Consider the following 19,001-nt stretch of genomic DNA (forward strand, 5'->3'; position numbering starts at 1 on the left):
ATGGGTGTTGTAGTGTAAAATAAGAGACGCAGCAATGACAATATATCATCATCCTTTCGTTTTAACGCTCACCTTGGTCTCTGGAGATGCCTGGTTTGTACCAGAACTTGGAGCTGTCCTGGACAAACTTAGCATTGACCCTGATGTCTGCCTCATCCCTACAGCTGTGTTGTGAAGCTCCCCATCTCTGTTCTCCCACAGAAGTGGAGAAGGTAACATGGTGCATGGGGGAAGGAGCTGAGGAGGCCCTGAGTAGAGAGTTGTGTCCGTTTAAGGATCCTGGTGTGGACGAAAGCCGTTTCTTCTCGGGAAGCGGTGGCTGGATGGCGGGGATGGTGACTGCAGTGTACCCAGTGTATGGTATGTGAGGGACGTTTAGTAATGGGTAGTAATAAGACGCTAAGGGGAAGGTTGGTGTATGATACCCTTCGGGCACAGGTGATGGTGGTTTGGTGTCAGCTGAGCTGTCTCTTTCCGGACTCAGTCTTTGTCCCGCTATATCTGTAGCTGATGTAGAGCGCTGAGGAGAAGACTGAAGGTCTGGGGAGCCAATAGGAGAATTTGGGGAAGTGGTGGAAGGGCTAGAACTAAGACTGACAGAAGGGTTCATGGATACACCTCTGCTGCTGTCAGATGTGGTATCGCTAGGAAGGGCAGAGCCATTCAGTTGCACTTGGACTGGGGTGATGATGACAGTGGCATAGCTTGAAGTCTGTAATTGGTTAGATCCCTCTGCACTTCCTGTGATCTTGCTACCATCAGAGCTCAAACTCTGCTCACTCGATGGTTGTGTGGAGTGTATGGATATGTTGGAACTTTGGGTTTGTGCTTCTCTTGGTACTGGTGTGATGGCTTTGCTGCTATTTGAGCTGGACTCCAGATGTGTGGAGGTTTCTTGGCTTTGAGAAGGACTAACAGCAGTTACACTAAGGAAAAGGCAAAGTATGGAAAAAAAAATAGATAATTATCTATAAATATGTATAAATTAGGCTGCACGATATGAGGAAAATGCGGTATGCAATAACGCTGTTGAATATTGTGATAAAGATATTACTTGCAATAAATAAACAGATATTAAAGTGTACAAATTTCTGCATTTCTGCTGCTTTCAGTATTCTGCTAAAATACAACAAATTGCTTGTTGAATTTAAAACAAATGTAAGGAAATCGTTTCCAACATTCTTTTATTTAACAAATTGAACATTGAATTGAATATACAGTAAAAGGCAGCACTAAAAAAGAATGACAGTTACATTTAAAATGCACTTTTCTACTGATATTCTCTTTCAACTAACACAACAAAATCTGCCTTTTTCAATAAGTCGCAGCCTTTCCCGATGTGTATATTGCGCCAGTTGATATCGCGATGACAATAAAAACAACGATCTATTGTGCAGCCCTAGAATAAATGTAATTTTATTTTCAGCTTTAGTAGAGTTGTCAAAAAATAAAAGTTTCACCCACCTGTCTTCTGTGTGTGTGGGGCTGCTGCTTCCAATGATTGTGTAGTCAGGATCAGAGTCCAGCCCAGGGGTACTTGACTGTCCATTAGAGTCCGATTTACCCTCTGAAACATGGGATTTGTCATCCTCCAAACCAGCCTTGGCCTCTTCCATATCGAGAAGTGAGATAAAACAAGATGAGATAAAGGTATTACAAGGAAATGAGAAAGAAAAGAAGTAACAAACATGTTATTTCAATGTTATAAAAATCAACAACAATCCCTACTGTATCCATCCACCTATCCAGTCACCTTTGTGATGCTCAGCGTGCTGCTGGTCTCGAGGTCCAGAGGGAGTCTCGGGCAGCCTGCCTCTCCCAGGAGCAGGGCTACTAGCAGGCAGAGGCGAGGCTGATCCAGAGTGGTACCCTGAGGCGTAACCCCGGCTCTCATGGCTCTCGGCTGGGGATGATTGATAAGGAGAGCAGGGACAGGAGTGACGGGGCTGTGGAGGTGTGTGGTAACCACTGCTGGCTCCATCCTGCACATCCATCAGAGACTGGGGGCTGGGGTAGCCCTGATGAGGTCCAATGGCATATCTAGGCTCCAGGTTTGGACTCTGATCCAAAGGGTGGCAAACGCGAAATGCCGGCATGGCTGATTTGCACTGCCAGAACTCTGCCTCTCTCGCCACCTCCCATGGATTTTCACTTTCCCATAGTGGAGGCGCCTCTCTTGTTCGTTGTACCCCTGCTCTTTGGGACCACTGTGGATTTTCTGATTGGTCGGGGTGCAATGGATGGAATGCTCTAACTGAGGCTGATTGGTGCTCTCGCCTGCTGGAGCAGTCCCGACAGTGGCAACCAGAGGACGGTGTTGGAGAGCTGAAGAACATTTCCCTGTAAGGGCTCGAGGGCAGTGATTGATGGGAGAGATGAGAGGCTGGATTGTGGCTGGAATAATGGAGGAGGTGACACTCTTCCCCAGTGCAGAGTCTGTTTAAGGCTGGGAGGGTGTGGCTGTGTGGGTGGTTGTGTTCAGCGGTGGAATAAGGGTAGCAAGGCCTAAGGAGACAGGGCAAGAGCGGGGCTGGGGGTGGACGTTCCCATGGTAACTCAGGTAAAGGATGGGCGCTATGTCGATGGCAGAGTTCCATATGAGTTGAATGAGGAGGCGGGGACACAGATTTGTATGGTAAGGCCGGCAGAGTTTGGCTTTTTGGATTCTTTTTAATGCTGTTGCAACGGCCAAGACAATGGCTGTCAGAGAGGCAGGGCTCTCGTTCCCTCTCCCATCCGCCATCACCACACTTTGCGCCTGCTCGACCGCAACACGAGTGCTCTCGCCTTAAACCCCCAGGACTTTGCGGATCTCCGTCATCTAAAATTGCTGTCTCTCTATCCTTCTCTTTCCCTCTTCTTTTCTCCTTTGCTCCATCTTCCCCGTCTCCTCTCCTCACTGGACAGTCAGTGTTTTCTTTTTCTGGGCGGTTTATGGACGGAGAGGCGTCTTCCAGGTGATCGGAGGGGACTGAGGAGCGGCTAGAGTCTGATGTGTAGGTGAGAGACTGGGGCTGGCTGGGAGTTTGAGGCTTGACCGTTGGGCTGCTAGTGAGACATCCGTTGGGTGACACTGCTGAGGCAGTCGAGCCCGGCCCACGGCGCTTCCTCACCTGGGCGTAGAGGCTGCCGTCTAGAGGGCCCCTCGTATGACAGATATCTGGTAGAAACAAGAAGAGAGTTTGATGAGATGTTTGACCTCTTACTCTTACCTCTTAAAACTTACTCTTTACACCTGTGTGTGCATGTTTCTTACTTTCAATGCTGTCTTGGTGGTGCAGGTTAAAGTTCTCATAAGAATCCCATCTGACCACAGGGTCTGAGGTGTTGTAGTCCACTTTAATGGAGGCATCATTCTTGCGGTATTCTCTACCTTGGAAAGCAGACATTTTTGATATGAAGCATATGAAAATGTAAAACAACAGAAATGCAGTAACAGACAGACATGATAATATTCACCTTTCATTTTTTCTGGCCCATTGGAGAAGATAAATTCGACTGTAGCATCTGGAGGGAACCTGTCATCTACAGGAAGACGAGCATAAAGGCAGTGACTAAAATATCCAGGCCGTAACTACAGAGACTTATAAAAACATTCACAAGATGTGTGATCTGTGAAGTGGAAACACCAAAGTTAATAAATAAAGATATACTTGCTTTCACTCCTCATCATGGAAACAGAATAACACTTCAAATATCATTATATTATATATAATATAATGATCTATCTGAAATGAGTTCTCTTTTTACATTCATGCATGCGGCAGCATGTAGCACTAAGAGCAACTGTCATGAGACTGCTGCTTACTGAGCCATGTACATGCATTTCTGTTTCATCTCAACGGACACTGTAATTTGATATTTGTCTCAAAATACACACAAACACCACAATGGACAGAAAATGAGTGGATCTTAAATTATACTACCATGTAAATGGTCAAGGAAGCAATATAAATATACTGTACAAAAGAGAGGTTCCCTTTGTTTATTCATATGTTTACAAAATATTCAAATTTAGTGTATGTATATATATACCGGTCAAAAGTTTGGGGTCACTTCGAAATTTCCATTCCACTCCATTATAGACAGAATACCAGCTGAGATCAGTTGCATTGTTTTTTTAACCAGGGCAGCAGTTTTCAGATTACATTATGTGCTTACATAATTGCAAAAGGGTTCCCCAATGTTTTCTCAGTTAGGCTTTTAAAATGATATCAGATTAGTAAACAGAATGTGCCTTTGGAACATTGGATGAATGGTTGCTGATAATGGGAACTTTAGATATTGCATTAAAGATCAGCCACAGCCGAGAACCCTTTTGCAATTATGTAAACACATAATGTAATCTGAAAACTGCTGCCCTGATTAAAAAATCAATGCAACTGATCTCAGCTGGTATTCTGTCTGTAATGGAGTGGAATGGAAATTTCTAAGTGACCCCAAACTTTTGACCGGTACTGTGTGTGTGTATATATATATATATACACACAGTATATATGCTATATATATGCTATATATAACATCCTTCCAGCAGTGATAGTTTTCCTTATGCACATGTTGCATAAATACCCATCACTCAACTCTCTTCTGCAATGCTTTCATGACTGTCCAAAACCTGAACATTGCCCCTACTTTCTATTCCATGTATTTCCTTAGAAACTGTTGAGCCTCTGTTTTTTATACCTGTGCAGGCCAAGTCCAGTTCAGTCTTGCCAAACCATAGCTGGGCTCCGTGGACAGTGCAGGTGTGGAACTGGACTCTGAACACCACCTCCCTCTCTGCTGCTCGACACCGCCGGTGGTAGCACTTAACCTGCAGAGGAGGATGCAGGTAAGAGAGTGATGTACTAATATAAAGGGTCATTTCACATGGACTGAAGACAAGTGTGACAAAATAGTAAATCAAATTTGAATTTGCTTTGTTATAGTGTTATTTTTATGCAGATCATATGTCTTTGGTGCCTGTTGCTGCTGTGGCAACTGATTACTCTACGAGACAAGAACAGTACTCGTCGCTCTGAATGTTTATACCCTCTCAAAGAGACATGCAAGACAGCGTAAGAAAATAATTAAGCATGCATGTTCATAGTCTACGGAGGATTTGTAGCTTAAGTGGTTAAAAAAATAATCAGGTACAAAAGTTCATCAAAGTCAAGTTTTGTTTTTTTACAGTAGTTTAGTAAACATTTGAATTATTGCAGTTATTGCAGTGATGTACTGTATGAGTGGATATGGATAGGATTTAAATCAAATAGTGACACGATAAGCCATGGCTCACCATAATATCCCCCTTTAATAATAGCGCTGGCTCCATAGTCACACACAGCTTCCTTGCCCTTGAGCTCTGGGGATCACTGGACACACACACACACACACACACACACACACACACACACACACACACACACACACAGAATAAAAAAACTGCCACACCAGCTCAAAACACACATTAAACCAGTCAAAACATGTCTCAGTTGGGTAAAACAGTGGTAAACAACATGAACTTCAACATAAGCACAGAACAGCCTACACCTAAACATAGACAGCAGCCTGTATAGACAACATCTGTCAGTTGGACAGGGGATGGGAAGGAGTCTGTCTGCAGGTGGTGAGCTGACAACGCAGTAACTTGACAACTGGCCATGTACTTACTAGAGGCCTGAAGTGTAGACAAGCTGTAGAGATTGGTAGATTTTTAGGAATGGATAGAAACCTACAGATACAGAAAACAAGTGGAGAAGAAAAACTGTAAAAAGGGGAGAGTTTGCAGACAATGACTTCATTGTTTTTCCCTTTTCACATTGTAAAACACTTTTTTTTAACTATTCAATGATAATAATTACCGTAACTGCACTGCAAGCTATTATACAACCTTAGTTTGTGTGAAACTTACCTCCTCCCGCCTGGAAGTTTGGTAGTGATGGAATGAGGATCTGGTGGAGGAACAGAGGACTGCTGTTCATTTTGATGGTACCTGACAGCAACCCACCAAAGTAGTAGATGTACCTGAAGAAGGGAGGTGAGGAAATATGAGAGCAGGGAGCGACTGAGGCGATGACAGCAGCAGCACAAGAAGTGATATAGTATGTTGCAGAGGAAAAAATACAAAGATATATGAGTGTGTCCCACCTGTTCTGAGAGGGCTGTAGGGAAGAGGAGACTTTGTCTTCACAGAACTTTCTCATAGCTAGAGTGGTGAGAGCCTGGTCCGCTCTGTGGACACAACCAGAGGTGTGTTAATAAAGGCTTTATTAGTATTTGTATTTGTTAGTTGCAGCTCTACAGTAATGACAATGACCTAACTATCACTGAAGGTGATCAAACAGGTTTTGGCCTTGAAGACAACAAAATGTAACTGTGAATAAAGTTTTTTTTAAGTAGTCGTACAGTTGATTTGATTTCAGCATATAAGAAATGTATCGCTCTGGTTATGCACTTTGGCAATTTAAGAGCTAGGTATCCAATTTTTCTGGATTTAAATGCAGCTTTGATGACAGATGTTAATTCCAAACAGATAATTGATCATCTGCACATGCTGTTAATAACGAGTGCCTTGTGAGATTAATAATGATGCAGATTACCCAGCTGATATCTTGCTGTAGTGCATATAGGCTGCCACAATGACCCCCGTCTTTCCTTTGTTTCCCTGTCAGAACACAGATCAAAGTGACCATTAAATAGCTTGCTAGCATTTTTCACAGCAAAGCAAAAGCAGATGTGGATTCAGGTTACACTGACCTTGCAGTGGAGGACCACCACATTGTGGGGGTCAGAGGTCAGCCAGGTCTCCATGGCTTTACAAACAGCACAAATCCTGTCCAAAGGTGGGGCGTGAACATCAGGCCAGCCATAGTCCTGCACCTGAACCGCAGAGGAGGAAAGATGTTTCAAATTCTGGTTTTCAAATGAGTCAAACCTGTTCATTAACCTTGAAAATACAAAGTGGGATCTGTCATCTTTTAAGATGTAAATACTAGTACCTTTGGGTTAAGTCTGGTGATGTCATGTCTCTTCTCTGATAAATTCAGTAACTAGAAAAGGCAGAGACACATAAGAAGATATTACGAATCTATTTTTACATATCAACCACAAACTGAGCAAGAAATATAGCAAAGATACAATGAAAGGAAACAGTAGAGGAAAGGAAAGGCAGTTAACAGTCCCTATCAATGCCAAATAAGGACTTTTCTAGATAGTTACACAAATATGCAAATTAAACCTGTTTAAGTTTAAGTTTTAATAGCAGCCATGCCCTCAGTATTCAGTCCTTTTAGGAGGCCAATTACAACATTAGTTGCCTTATGAAAGTGTAGGAGAATGACTTGTTCAGACAAGAAGTGGTTTCATAATGTTTTCAGTTTTATGACTAACCAAGAACTTGTCTTGGTGCTTGGATTTCAGCATGGAGGCCACTTCCTGTAGGTTTCTGCGGTACCGCTGCTCCTCCAGGTCCGGCGGGAAGAAGACAGAGATGATCCTCTCCGTGATGTAGGTGAGGTCAAAGTCGTAGTGACGCTCCATCACATGCTCCATCACTTGTTCCACACTTTTACTCCTGTACATTGTGAGAGTCCATTGCTTTAACGCAGCCAAAACAGCCATTAGGTGATTAAGATTAAGCTCTTTAATGTTTTTTTTACTGTGCATTTTATTTCTGTGTATCCATTTCACATATCAAATATCATTTTCTTTTGTTTGATGTGTGATTCAGGCTTCTTGGTACCTCAGTATAGAGCCTCTCTTCTTCTGTGGTGTAGATTTAGTGGAGCCGTGCTAAGAAAGAATCAGAAAAGAGTAACGCTACTGCAATGATTCATTGCATTTCTTAATATAAAACTACATGTAAACATTCACTTACCAGGTCTGATGTTGAGGTACAGGTGGGAGTGACCTGAAAGGAAATGAGCACATCATATTGTTGGTTTTTGCAGCAGTCACATAGCCATATGCACATACACACGCACGCAGGCACACATGCACGCACGCACACACACACACACACACACACACACACACACACACACACACACACACACACACACGCACACACACACGCACGCACGCACGCACTGGGAATAAACTAACACATGCCAAGTCATGTGTTTGATTTAACACTCTTGGTCCTGCTCCAGCAGTGCAGATGAAGGAATGAAAGGATAGAGGGATAAGGAGGAAGAATGGTAAGATTCATTGTCACTTTCTTTCTGTCATCTGCTGCAGCTCGTTTAAAGAAGAGGCTGTCAGCACAGATCTGGCTGTTCCACATGATGGGTTAGTGATGCATGATGTCTGACACACACTGAGACACACACACACACACACACACACAGAGAGAGAGAGACTGGTGCACACTAACAAACGGAGACATACAGATAAAGACAAACAAGCTCCTGCACGCATGTAATGTAAAGAACTTGAGGACATTGTATTGACTTCTTTGAATTCTTCATTCGTACACTGTATACCGGATTGGTGTTTATTGTGCTGACCAGGCAGTTGTAAAAAAGACATGCTCAATTTAATGAGAGATACTCAATAAATATGATTGATTGTGGTGTTGTTTTTGCCTGGTAAAGAAGAAGGAGAGGCGTGAGAGGGATAACATTTACTGGAGGAAGTCTCTACATGTGGCGTGCAGTCCTTGTAATCTGCTGGTGAGCCAAAAGTAAATTGCCAAAACCACAAACACAGAGAAAGAGGGAGAGAGGAAGCTGAGGTCATTTATAGTTTATTATGAGGATAACAGTTGACCCTGAAGTGACAAGCTAGTAGAAACTGGTATGTCAGTGCATGTGTTAGGGTCTGTGTCCATATAGCGTCTTTTTTCAGAGCGCTCCATCTTTTTTGCAGCCACTCCAATCGCTTCTAGTTGAAAATCTATAAACTTTTCAGAAAAGAGCTGGTGTCGACAAAGACAGAAAAGCCCTTTTGTGGAAGCAGATCGGCCTGACACCGAATGTTACTGGTGAGTGTCGTGCTTTTACCTCCATACACATTGTAAGCTTGTTGTTAGCTGTGTAGTCAACCCCCTGTTATTAATGTAGCATTAAGTTGGCTACCTAGTAGTCTATATCCACGACGTCCGACTTCCAGTATTGCTCCGTTGCTGCCGGAAATTCCGCCAGATTTCACTCTTTTCGGCCGGATGTCCGTTACATTCCGCTTTCTTTGTGTTGGAATTTTAAACTATGGTCGATTTTTGAGGACTATGGTAACTGCTCCTCAGAGCTCTGCAGGGTAAATCCAGACAGCTAGCTAGACTATCTGTCCAATCTGAGTTTTCAATTGCACAACTAAAACAACTTTTGAACGTACACGTTCCACCAAAACAAGTTCCTTCCCAAGGCTATTTTGCAGCGGCACCGTGGCTCTGCCCGGTGCTTAGCGCCGCCCATGGCGATTGTGATTGGTTTAAAGAAATGCCAATAAACCAGAGCACGTTTTTCTCCCATCCCGGAATGCTGTGTGGACTTCGCAGCGCTGTGGAGGAAGGTCTGGCAAAGCGAGACAAGCTACCTAGCTAACGTTAATGTCGTCACAGAAACAAAAACCACGGGCAGCGTTTTGAAGCGCTGGGATGAAATGCTCCCCCAGCGCCGTGCCCGCGTTTTTTCTGCCAGAGAAAACGGCTATATGGACACACAGGCCTTTACTTTTCTCTCATGAGATGAAGTCAGTTACAATGCAAATCACATCAAATGATTAAAAACAACAAGAAATGCATTAATAACATGACCTAACGAATGGAAAATGACGGAAATGAGCTGATAAATGGAATCTTTATTGCAGCACAACGACGGGCTCCAACTGTAAACCTTGACAGGTGACACCTTTTTAACCTTTGACCTTTGAACTATTCCTTGAGATTGATTGACAGCTGAGATGCCCTCTGTGGCTGAGTGCTGACAGGTGTCAGGCAACAGGTTAACAAGTCAAATGCCTGCTATTACAATGATCTACAACATCAGAAAAACAACAGCGACCGTGCAGAAACGCACTCACTACAACTTTTATGTTGACAGAAAAAGCCTTGTTTCGATCAATACTGTCGGACATTTTTAATGCTACATTTTTAATTACAATTTCTTTCCGATTGATGTTACAACTTCCAGGTAGATTTTGGGTTTAAGGACTAATTTGTAAACCATCCCTGCTCTAACTTTGCCAAAACAAAGGTACCTAATACTCACAATTGATTGTCAAGCAAGTTTTGATCTAAGCTCCAGATACATTTATTTATGAGGGTATTTGATTTCCCTGACAGTCGAGGTTATATTTGTTTTTGTCTTTGTTCTTGTAGGCACATCATGTCATCATGTCGACAACAACAGCATTACATTGTCGAAATAATATAAACTGAGGCAACGATTGATACATTCATTTTACCATTGTAAGGGGCTTATGCATCAGTATCCTCATGCAGCTTATAATAAAAAATGGCACCTGATTTGATTTGGCAAGTCAGGAGGAGTCTGGGCCAACCCAGTACTGTACTGTATTTTTATTAAACCGAGACCAATGTCTGTGTGGAAGGTTCAAAAATAACACTAATAACCTATTAGATTTTTTTGCTAATTGGCTTTAGTGTTTTAGCATTTCCAGAATAGAGCAAAGGCACCCTGGATTTTTTTTTTTTAAATAGTTCAAAAAGATTTGTCATGAAGATGGGGTTTTCTATTACATGGCATGGCAACACAAATGATAGCTTTCTTATTTCATGGCACACACACAAGGGATCTGTGTGGAGATAGCAAACGCCATTATGGAAGGGCACAGAGAAAGTCTGACAGAGAGTTTAGGAGAGTGTGATGGGGAAAGGGAAGCATAAACAGACATGTGATCCAGGGAGGAATGAGTAAAAGGAGGACTGAAGGGGAAAGGGCATGCTGTAATTGGTTACTTGATGGCAGAGAACATTCAACAAAATATGCAACTGCCGAACTGACAAGATAATATCATTACGTAATTATCGTCATGCAGGTCTCACACAGACTGACAGCCGATATACTAATACTCTGTATTTGTTTTTTAGTTAATATTTGTTCAAATCTATTGGTCTTTAGGCATTTAGTTCTTTTCACATTCCACCCCAGCACAAGCATAATCTGTACTTTCCAGTGTGTTAATGTACAACAACAGATCACAAACATGTTATTAAACCTACAGTAGGAAATTAAAGAACACAGAGATTAAGCCATAGGGGAGAACTCCTCTCTTAAAGTGGATAAAGTGGTCGGCTTCAGGAAAGAACAGTAGGAGACAGACACAACATGCACATGTGTACCTATGTGTAAACACACACACACACACACACACACACACACACACACACACACACACACACAAAAAGAAGACCAGGGTTGAACCGATATACAGCATGAAGGCAGAGGAGGAAGACACCAGAGTCAACAGGAAGCAATTTGCAACAGGATGTCAGTGCTGGTCAACCTAGGTTCACTCGCACATGCCCATGCACAAAGACATACACACACATGCAAAATGTATACACATGTTTTTTGGTGGCTCTGCCAGCCTCAGGGTCTTCATTAATGCATGTGGGCTGTATGCTGGAGCCACTGGGAGCATAGCCATCTGGTTCAGTTTGTCCTGTTCACCAGCTAGCATTTATTAGGTGCTAATGACAGAACTCAATCCCATCCTCAGGGACTGACTGACTGTAGTGGACTGGATAACTAGTCTGTTAAATGGTTCAGATTACCTTGTTCTTTAAATAACACTTTGTATTCATTTATTAAAGCACAAATGGCAAACATTATCTATTTTCAGCTTCTCAAATGTGAGATTGTGCTGCGTTATCTTTTGATTATTCGCCAGGGGTGGGATGGATATGAAGCTATTGCCAGCAGCCAGCTGTCTAGCTTTGCACAAAGACTGGAAACGAGGAAGCAACTGGTGTTATTTTGTTGAAGTTTAAATAATCCTCCTTCCAGAACCTGTAAAACTCACTTATTAACATGTTATAGCTTTTAAAGGTGTTGGTAGGCGGCTTTTGTTACCTTCAGACAGAGCCAGGCTAGCAGTTTCACCCTGTTTCCAGTCTTCACCTTAAGCTAAGCTAACTAGCTGCTGGCTCCAGCTAAATATTGAACCGACAACCGTGGTATTGATTTTCTCGTCTAACTCTGAAAACAAAAGCACATACATATATTTCACACAATAACTATTGTTAGTTGGGCTCTGGTAAATTGTGATGGGCATTTTTCATTACTATCTGACATTTACAGCTAATTAGCTACAAATTTGATCGATTGGTTTATCAGAATTATTCTACATTGAGTATTCAGAGTGTAAGTAGATCTGTAAGTGTGTTCACAGAGTATCAGTGGATCTTGAATAAGAGTTTCCTGGCAGCTCCACAACAGAGTGACTGTGGCCCAAATTTTAAAAGTTGTCACTGCCACATCTTAAATCATCACTCCTTTTCCAGGGAGAGAAAATCTAACAGAGATCTGCCGGAGCAGCTGAGTCAGTTACGGAGAAGCGGGATAATTGTGAGTGTTTGAGACACGGGCGTTGGTATGCCGTCCAGGAGGAGCGAGTTTAATTCTGACAGTCGACTCACAGCTGACGTCACACTCTGGAGAGGGAGAAGTGAGTAAGCCATCCCGTTTGAAAGTGGAAAAGCAAAATAACCATGGCTTATTCCAAGTTCCATCATCTCACAAAAAAACACTGAAGTCCACTGAAAGCTAAATAAAACTCTGAGGGTTTTTATTTTGTTAACATTTCACCGAGGGTACCAAAGGGCAAATTTAGGAGTGGCTGTGATTTAGGATGCTTCACATGAAAGTATGGCATCCTCTCTCTTTCTTCTCATTATCACACTGCCTTTCTTGTTTTCTCTCATCTTTGATCCCTCATTTCTGCATTTCCTAACCCCTGCAGTCTGTGTCACCCTTTGCTTACCCCTCTCTTGCTACATAAAACTCTGTCTCTCTCTCTCGCTACTTTTAGTGCCTGGAGACAAGGGACAGGATACAATCATCCCTGCCGTGAAATACAAGTATGTGCTCCCCCTGAATAAACAACATCAGATGACCAAGGACACCTCGATAAGCATCACACATAGCAGGGGCATGTCACTATGTAACTGGCCCCGGAGAAGGAGGGAACAAGAGGAAGCACGAATGAGGGCTCAGGCAATAAAAAAATAAAAAAAACTGTCCAGGGAGTGGAGATATAGATGGAGCTTAGAGGGGAAAAAAAAGGCATCAGGAAGACGGGAAGGAAGAAAGAGGAGAGGCAAACAGAAAGCGAGAGCGAGCGCAGGATGGGAGAGAGCGGTCAACAGCTGAACATGCTGACCACTGACACACATCAGAGAGATTTCACAGAGCTATTTTGATAGAGCTCCTTATTTTAGACCATACGTCCCTCAGAACACTTAAAGGCTCACTTTGTCTATTTGTCCATCAGTCGTCTCGCAAATCCACTTGCCTTTCTGGCAGCAGCAGTGACATTTTCATCAGATCTGCCAATGGATCTGTACTACAACTCTATCTGATTGCATCATGGCAGCATACATGTATTTGGTCCTTGCTGCTTTGCCACAAACAACATTTAACATCCAGTAATTGAAAAAAACACACATTTATCACTACCTACTGTCTATATCCATCCAACACATGGCTATCAAAAGAAATATATTATAAAGGCTCAAAGAAGCTCAGATTGTTTAAAAAGCCATCCCAAAAAATAGGAATTGTATAATTCCTGGAATTTTGAACAGGTCTTGCTGTGCACCTATCACTTGGCTTGGGCTCTCAGGAAATGTATGCAATGGGTAAATATAAACATGCATCCAGGTGTGTGTTTGTGTTTTGTGTGTGTGTGTGTGTGTGTGTGTGTGTGTGTGTGTGTGTGTGTGTGCACTGTCCCTGTAATAATAATTATTGACGAGTAAAGCAGTAAAATTAAATTAACCATGATAATTATTTGTCCACAGTGCAGAGTGCTTCCACCACCTGAGTTCTCCATCTCTATTGACTTAAAGCTGTTTCTACCTTCCCACTGATGTGCCATGGCACGTAGAGCTATCACAAGACAGCATGTCAACCCGTTCTCCCGTGGTGATACATGAACACAACAGAAGAGGTTGAAAAACATGACACTTGTTGCCATGTTGCTCAAGACACCTGATAGGAGAGACGCCACAACAATTCACAACATCTGGATGAAAGCTAGACCGATACATGAGCCGATATGAACATACTGCAGATCAGATACATCAGTATCGACATAAATTGCAGCCGATAATTAAGAAGAAATGCCAGTTTGAGTTATTTTAGAAACTGTTCCAGCTCCACTAGCACTAATTAGGACTAGACTAAAACTCTACAACACTTGCTTCTTACACAAGCACATATTCCATAAAGCATCATAGTTGCTATATCAATTCATAAATCAGCATTACACATTATCAGAACAGCTGGTGTGTATGAGCAGACACTGCAACCATCTGTATGTCACTACACAACATTAGGATTCATCAGATGATGTTTGGACAGCTGACTGTGTCTGGGATACAGCCATTTGTCTCTGTCAGGTGCCCTTTGGGTGTAGATAAGTGTCTATACACAATACACTACATAGACATGTATACACAGTGTTGAAGTAGATAGATACAGTAGATAGAAACGGTGGGAAATTGCATTTTTATCAGAATCAGAATCAGACATCAGAAAAAGCAGCAGCATACACAAAGTAGATAGTATAAATGTTGATAAAATTAAAAGTAGAAAAAGTTGTGCATACAAATAGATGCACGCTGGTGTATATAGACAATTCTTGCAAATGCCCACACAAGCAAACAGATGCATGCCCACAAACACATCTAATCTATCCCTAAACAGTCTGGCACAGCTTTAACAGTTTTACAACATTTTACATTTAAAGGCATGTATAGTAGCATATAGAAAAGTGTTTAGGTACAGTTTCCATAATTTCCTGACATGCACATATATGGACAACTATCTCATTAAAAAGTAAATCTTTCACTCTCTAGTATTAAAAATTAATATCTGTGTATTTTTTGTAGGTCACAGCAGGAGTCTCTGCTTCATTTTCTGCACTTGCCTTAATCACAGTAAATTAAATCCTCTTTCTGGGCAAAGCAAGAGCTCTCAGGCTACAGCTTTAATGGAATAATATGCACAATCACATGCCGCATTATCAGAGCAAACGCTGTGAAGAGGCTTCAAGGTTGTTAGATTGCAACTTTATAGAAAATAAAAATACACAAAGTACATAAAAAGTCAAAACTGATGTGCTGAATACATATGAATAAACTAAACCCAAAGCTTTACTCAGTAAATACAGAGCATGTTTTACCTCTCAACAAGCAGCTTCAGTCTTTCCCTCTGCCTCTGTGCAATCCTGTCTGTAGAGTGGGAAATACTAGCTCCCTCTCTCTCTCATACAAGCTCTCTGCTCACTCTCTCTCTCACCAACTCCCTTTGCCTCCCTCCCTCTCTCACGACAACACACACACACACACACACACACACACACACACACACACACACACACACACACACACACACACACACACACTAACACTGTGTCAGCAGCACATCCAACATAGCTTTTCCCTCTCGCTCTGCCTGTGTCATACGCACAGAGACAGTAAAGCACGTCGACTGTGCGAGTGCTTTCCCCTTCAAGTGCACTTACACACACATCAATACACCACATGCAGACACTGGGCAGCCCTGCACAGTACTTCTGTCCAGTGACCTCTCCAGTGGCCTGAGGCTGACAGAGAGCTGACAAGTGGCAGAATTAGATGGACTGCACAACCCTCTGGATGCAAAAACAAACAAACAAAACAAAACTAGTGGTGACTGTTATGGAGATGGTACTAAGCTGGCATAACACACTGATAAAAGCATTTAAGACTTGAAAAGAAGACAACAAAATTCCAAGCAGAAGGTGGGAGAAGCTTTAACTGTATCTATAAAACATCAGGAAAGAAAGGTAACGTAGATGAAAGGTAAAAAAGATGATGACAGTAAGACGCAAGAGATGAAAGAAGTAAAAAAAAGCAATATGTTGACATATGAGCAGCACATAGAAACATACAGTGAGTGCATTGCGTGACATGAAGCAGACAGCAATTTGCAGCCTTGACCCAATGTTCCCCTTTATTTATGAATATCCCCAAATGGGACTGATTACATACACACAGTCTGCCTCCCCAGCTGCCTCTCACTTATTTGTGTCCCCCCACAACACCAATGATCACTCACTGGCAGGCATCTACGGCACTTTTGTTATTTTCTATATTTACCCGCTTAGACTTCTCCTATCCAGATTGATCATCGTCCCGTGTGACGATGTCCACTCTCGGCGCCTGCCTCTCCTGCAGCCACCAAGAGTTGTTTTTGGCTATCGCCGTGGTGACCAGGGGGACGAGTATGACAAAAATAATAATCCTCTTTTAATACATGCTGCTAAGGCACAACAGCTGGTAGTGCCCAGTTGTACACCATTGCAGTGTTTGGAGCAGGAGGGGGCAGGAAGGCAAAGTCCGCTCCATGTCATTAATCACATAACTGAGCGGAAGAGCTGAAAAATAAAGCATGGGTCCAAGTGCCATTGTGCTGTTTTTTTTTCTCTGTTTGTGTTGTTGGGCAGTGAGGCACAACAGCACAGTTAAAGCAAGGTGATGAGCTCACAGTGGTGTGTGACACTGAGCTGCTGTGAGCGGGGTCACAGGGGAGCAGAGTAGAGCTACTGCCAATGGTTTGACATCTGTCGCCGAAAGAGTGCTTACAGTGCTAACAAAGGCTTTTGTTAGGCAGCTCTCTCAAAAAACAGTCTTTTGCATGACAGATCTATTAAAAATGTGTCCCTACCTCCTCTATGATGAATTTTACCTTGTGTGATTGTTTAATGGTGACAGGAAGCTATTTTTCTTCGATTCTAAAGGGACTGACAACAACACCTAACATTTACCTCTGATATAAGGCATGAAAAAGTTCCGCAATTGAGCTCCATTGTAGCGGCAAATTGTTTTCAGGTCATTTTTTCTATCATATACTTTACCATTTTAGGCAATAAGCTAAAGCTTACATTATTTTGTATACACTGTGATGGCTGCAATATGAAAAATATGATTTATTTCACAAACCTCATATGTTATATATGAAGTGTCAAGCCATTATGCCCTGACAGTATTGCTGCTAATACAGAGAAGTGAGATAAACAAAAAGAGCAGGGGAAAGAGGGGATGCCTTGAGTAACAAAACCTAAAACAAGTGAAAATAATTTGTGCAGGGGCTTAGATCATTTCAGTAACGTCACTAAAATCTTTGAAACAAGTTGATCAAACGCATACCACTTCCTTTTCTTTGTCTTGTTTCTGGAAGAAAATTCCTGATTCAGGTCATCACCAGTAACAATGGACACTTCTTGCTAGTTGAAGCCTTGCATACATACTAGTAAGGGACCGTTCGGTATTTATGGAATGGACCACCGGAGGAAAATAGGGGAGGGTCATGTCTTTTTATTTTATGCTGAGGGGAGGGTCATCCAACATTTTTTAGTCTGGGTGGGGGGGGGGTCACCCAACTTTTTTATTCATGAAAAGAGCAAAATTTCAAAGTGGCTTGTTTGGTGCATATTTATCCATGTAGCTCTCAGTCTCGGCCCCCTAGCAGATGGTCTGACCCCATACACGGAGTTTGCTGGGGGGGGGCAGGAGGAGCACTGCCCCCCTGGTGGCTCAAACAGGTAATTGCATTGTTTAAAAAATGAGTGGAATAATTACATCTGGCATGACCAGATGTTAAATAAATATCTTAAATAACACAAAACAACTAAATGGTGATAGGTAATACATCTGATTTCATATACTGCTTTAGTAAAAAAATTATTACCTGGCTGACGATGGGAGCAGCAGGACGCAAAAAACGAAAGTTACTGTTGCACTAGTCTGGACATCTTGCCGTGCCAACCTTGCAATAAAGGTTTCCTAAATGCCATGTATACATGTGATGTCAGCTTACTAATTGATTGCGGGTTTTGTGTAGATTTGGACTTTTATACGTTTATTCCACTTTGTTTAAACGGCGAAGTGGAGAGGCCTCGTTCACCTGTTTGGAGCTGGCTGGTGAACGTGACGCTCGTATCGGCCTTGCTGGATACACCGTGTCATTTATCTTTTTGTTAATCTACTGATCACTGTGGATTACTTTTTTTTTTCGTGTCATTGGATTACGGCAAAATAGGGATCTTTTTTTCTCAACGTGTCTTAACGTTTTATGGTGAGTTTGGAGAGGCATCTCAACAGAATGTAGGTCCAACACTGATTGCTCACTGTTACATTTTAGTTGAATTTAAGCGTCTGTCTATTGCGTTCCAAAACAGCCGTGCCGCGATTGGATCATAAGGGCGAATTGTTAAATTGTTACAATGTAACTTAAAATCTGCTTTAAAAATAAACATATATGTTTTGGAATATAATGTTCAGCTTCGGCAGCTTTACCTATGTGTTAAAATATACAATGACGAAGCCTAGTGACAAGTCCATAGCAACCAGTGTTGAATTGGTTAGCCTATATCCCAGTGTCCTTTGCGGAATGCTCTCAATGTTTTATTGTTTTATTTCATGTGAATATTAGTTTACTAAAGGAGTAACTTAGTATCTGAAGTAATGCAGTAATGCATGAAGTGTGCATTTAGTTTCCATGCTTATTGTGTTTCCACATCAATGTTAGTGAGTAAATCTACTGAAATGGCCACCACACCATAACAGAGGAGTGTGATGTGTAAGATGAGAATGCAGAGGTTAACTCACGTATGTCGTGGCTGTAAAAATCAAATGGTGTCTATACTTCTTTGCTAAGTGCAAACTTATATGCTAGGGGAGGGTCATTCCTCTTCCTCAAATCATTTTGGAGGATTATAGGAAAATTGTTAGTGACGAAGGGAAGGTCACGTCTTTTTAGTAGGGGTGGGCGATACTGGGAGTTTTGGTA

The 19,001-nt window shown here is 42.2% G+C and overlaps 1 protein-coding gene across 5 annotated transcripts in view; it reads right to left on the reverse strand.

Moving 5' to 3' along the window:
- LOC116067696 (tensin-2-like) overlaps positions 1-19,001 on the reverse strand; it is a 35,415-nt gene that overhangs the window by 4,672 nt on the left and 11,742 nt on the right. For 2 of the 5 annotated variants that reach the window (XM_036001788.1, XM_036001787.1), the window contains exons 4-19: positions 7,859-7,891; positions 7,724-7,773; positions 7,372-7,555; positions 6,981-7,031; positions 6,739-6,861; positions 6,582-6,646; positions 6,130-6,213; positions 5,894-6,006; positions 5,653-5,713; positions 5,279-5,354; positions 4,684-4,813; positions 3,460-3,525; positions 3,257-3,373; positions 1,754-3,160; positions 1,465-1,612; positions 73-926 (exon numbers count right to left, since the gene is read on the reverse strand). In XM_036001788.1, the coding sequence (XP_035857681.1) occupies positions 73-926; positions 1,465-1,612; positions 1,754-3,160; positions 3,257-3,373; positions 3,460-3,525; positions 4,684-4,813; positions 5,279-5,354; positions 5,653-5,713; positions 5,894-6,006; positions 6,130-6,213; positions 6,582-6,646; positions 6,739-6,861; positions 6,981-7,031; positions 7,372-7,555; positions 7,724-7,773; positions 7,859-7,891 (3,562 nt within the window). Of the gene's footprint in view, positions 1-72; positions 927-1,464; positions 1,613-1,753; positions 3,161-3,256; positions 3,374-3,459; positions 3,526-4,683; positions 4,814-5,278; positions 5,355-5,652; positions 5,714-5,893; positions 6,007-6,129; positions 6,214-6,581; positions 6,647-6,738; positions 6,862-6,980; positions 7,032-7,371; positions 7,556-7,723; positions 7,774-7,858; positions 7,892-15,351; positions 15,430-16,309; positions 16,328-19,001 lie in introns of those variants that run through there. The other 3 variants (XM_036001790.1, XM_036001789.1, XM_031324201.2) reach the window with 3 other exon arrangements.

The sequence above is a fragment of the Sander lucioperca genome, chromosome 6 (genome assembly GCF_008315115.2).
Source record: "Sander lucioperca isolate FBNREF2018 chromosome 6, SLUC_FBN_1.2, whole genome shotgun sequence".
Taxonomy (NCBI): Eukaryota; Metazoa; Chordata; class Actinopteri; order Perciformes; family Percidae; genus Sander; species Sander lucioperca.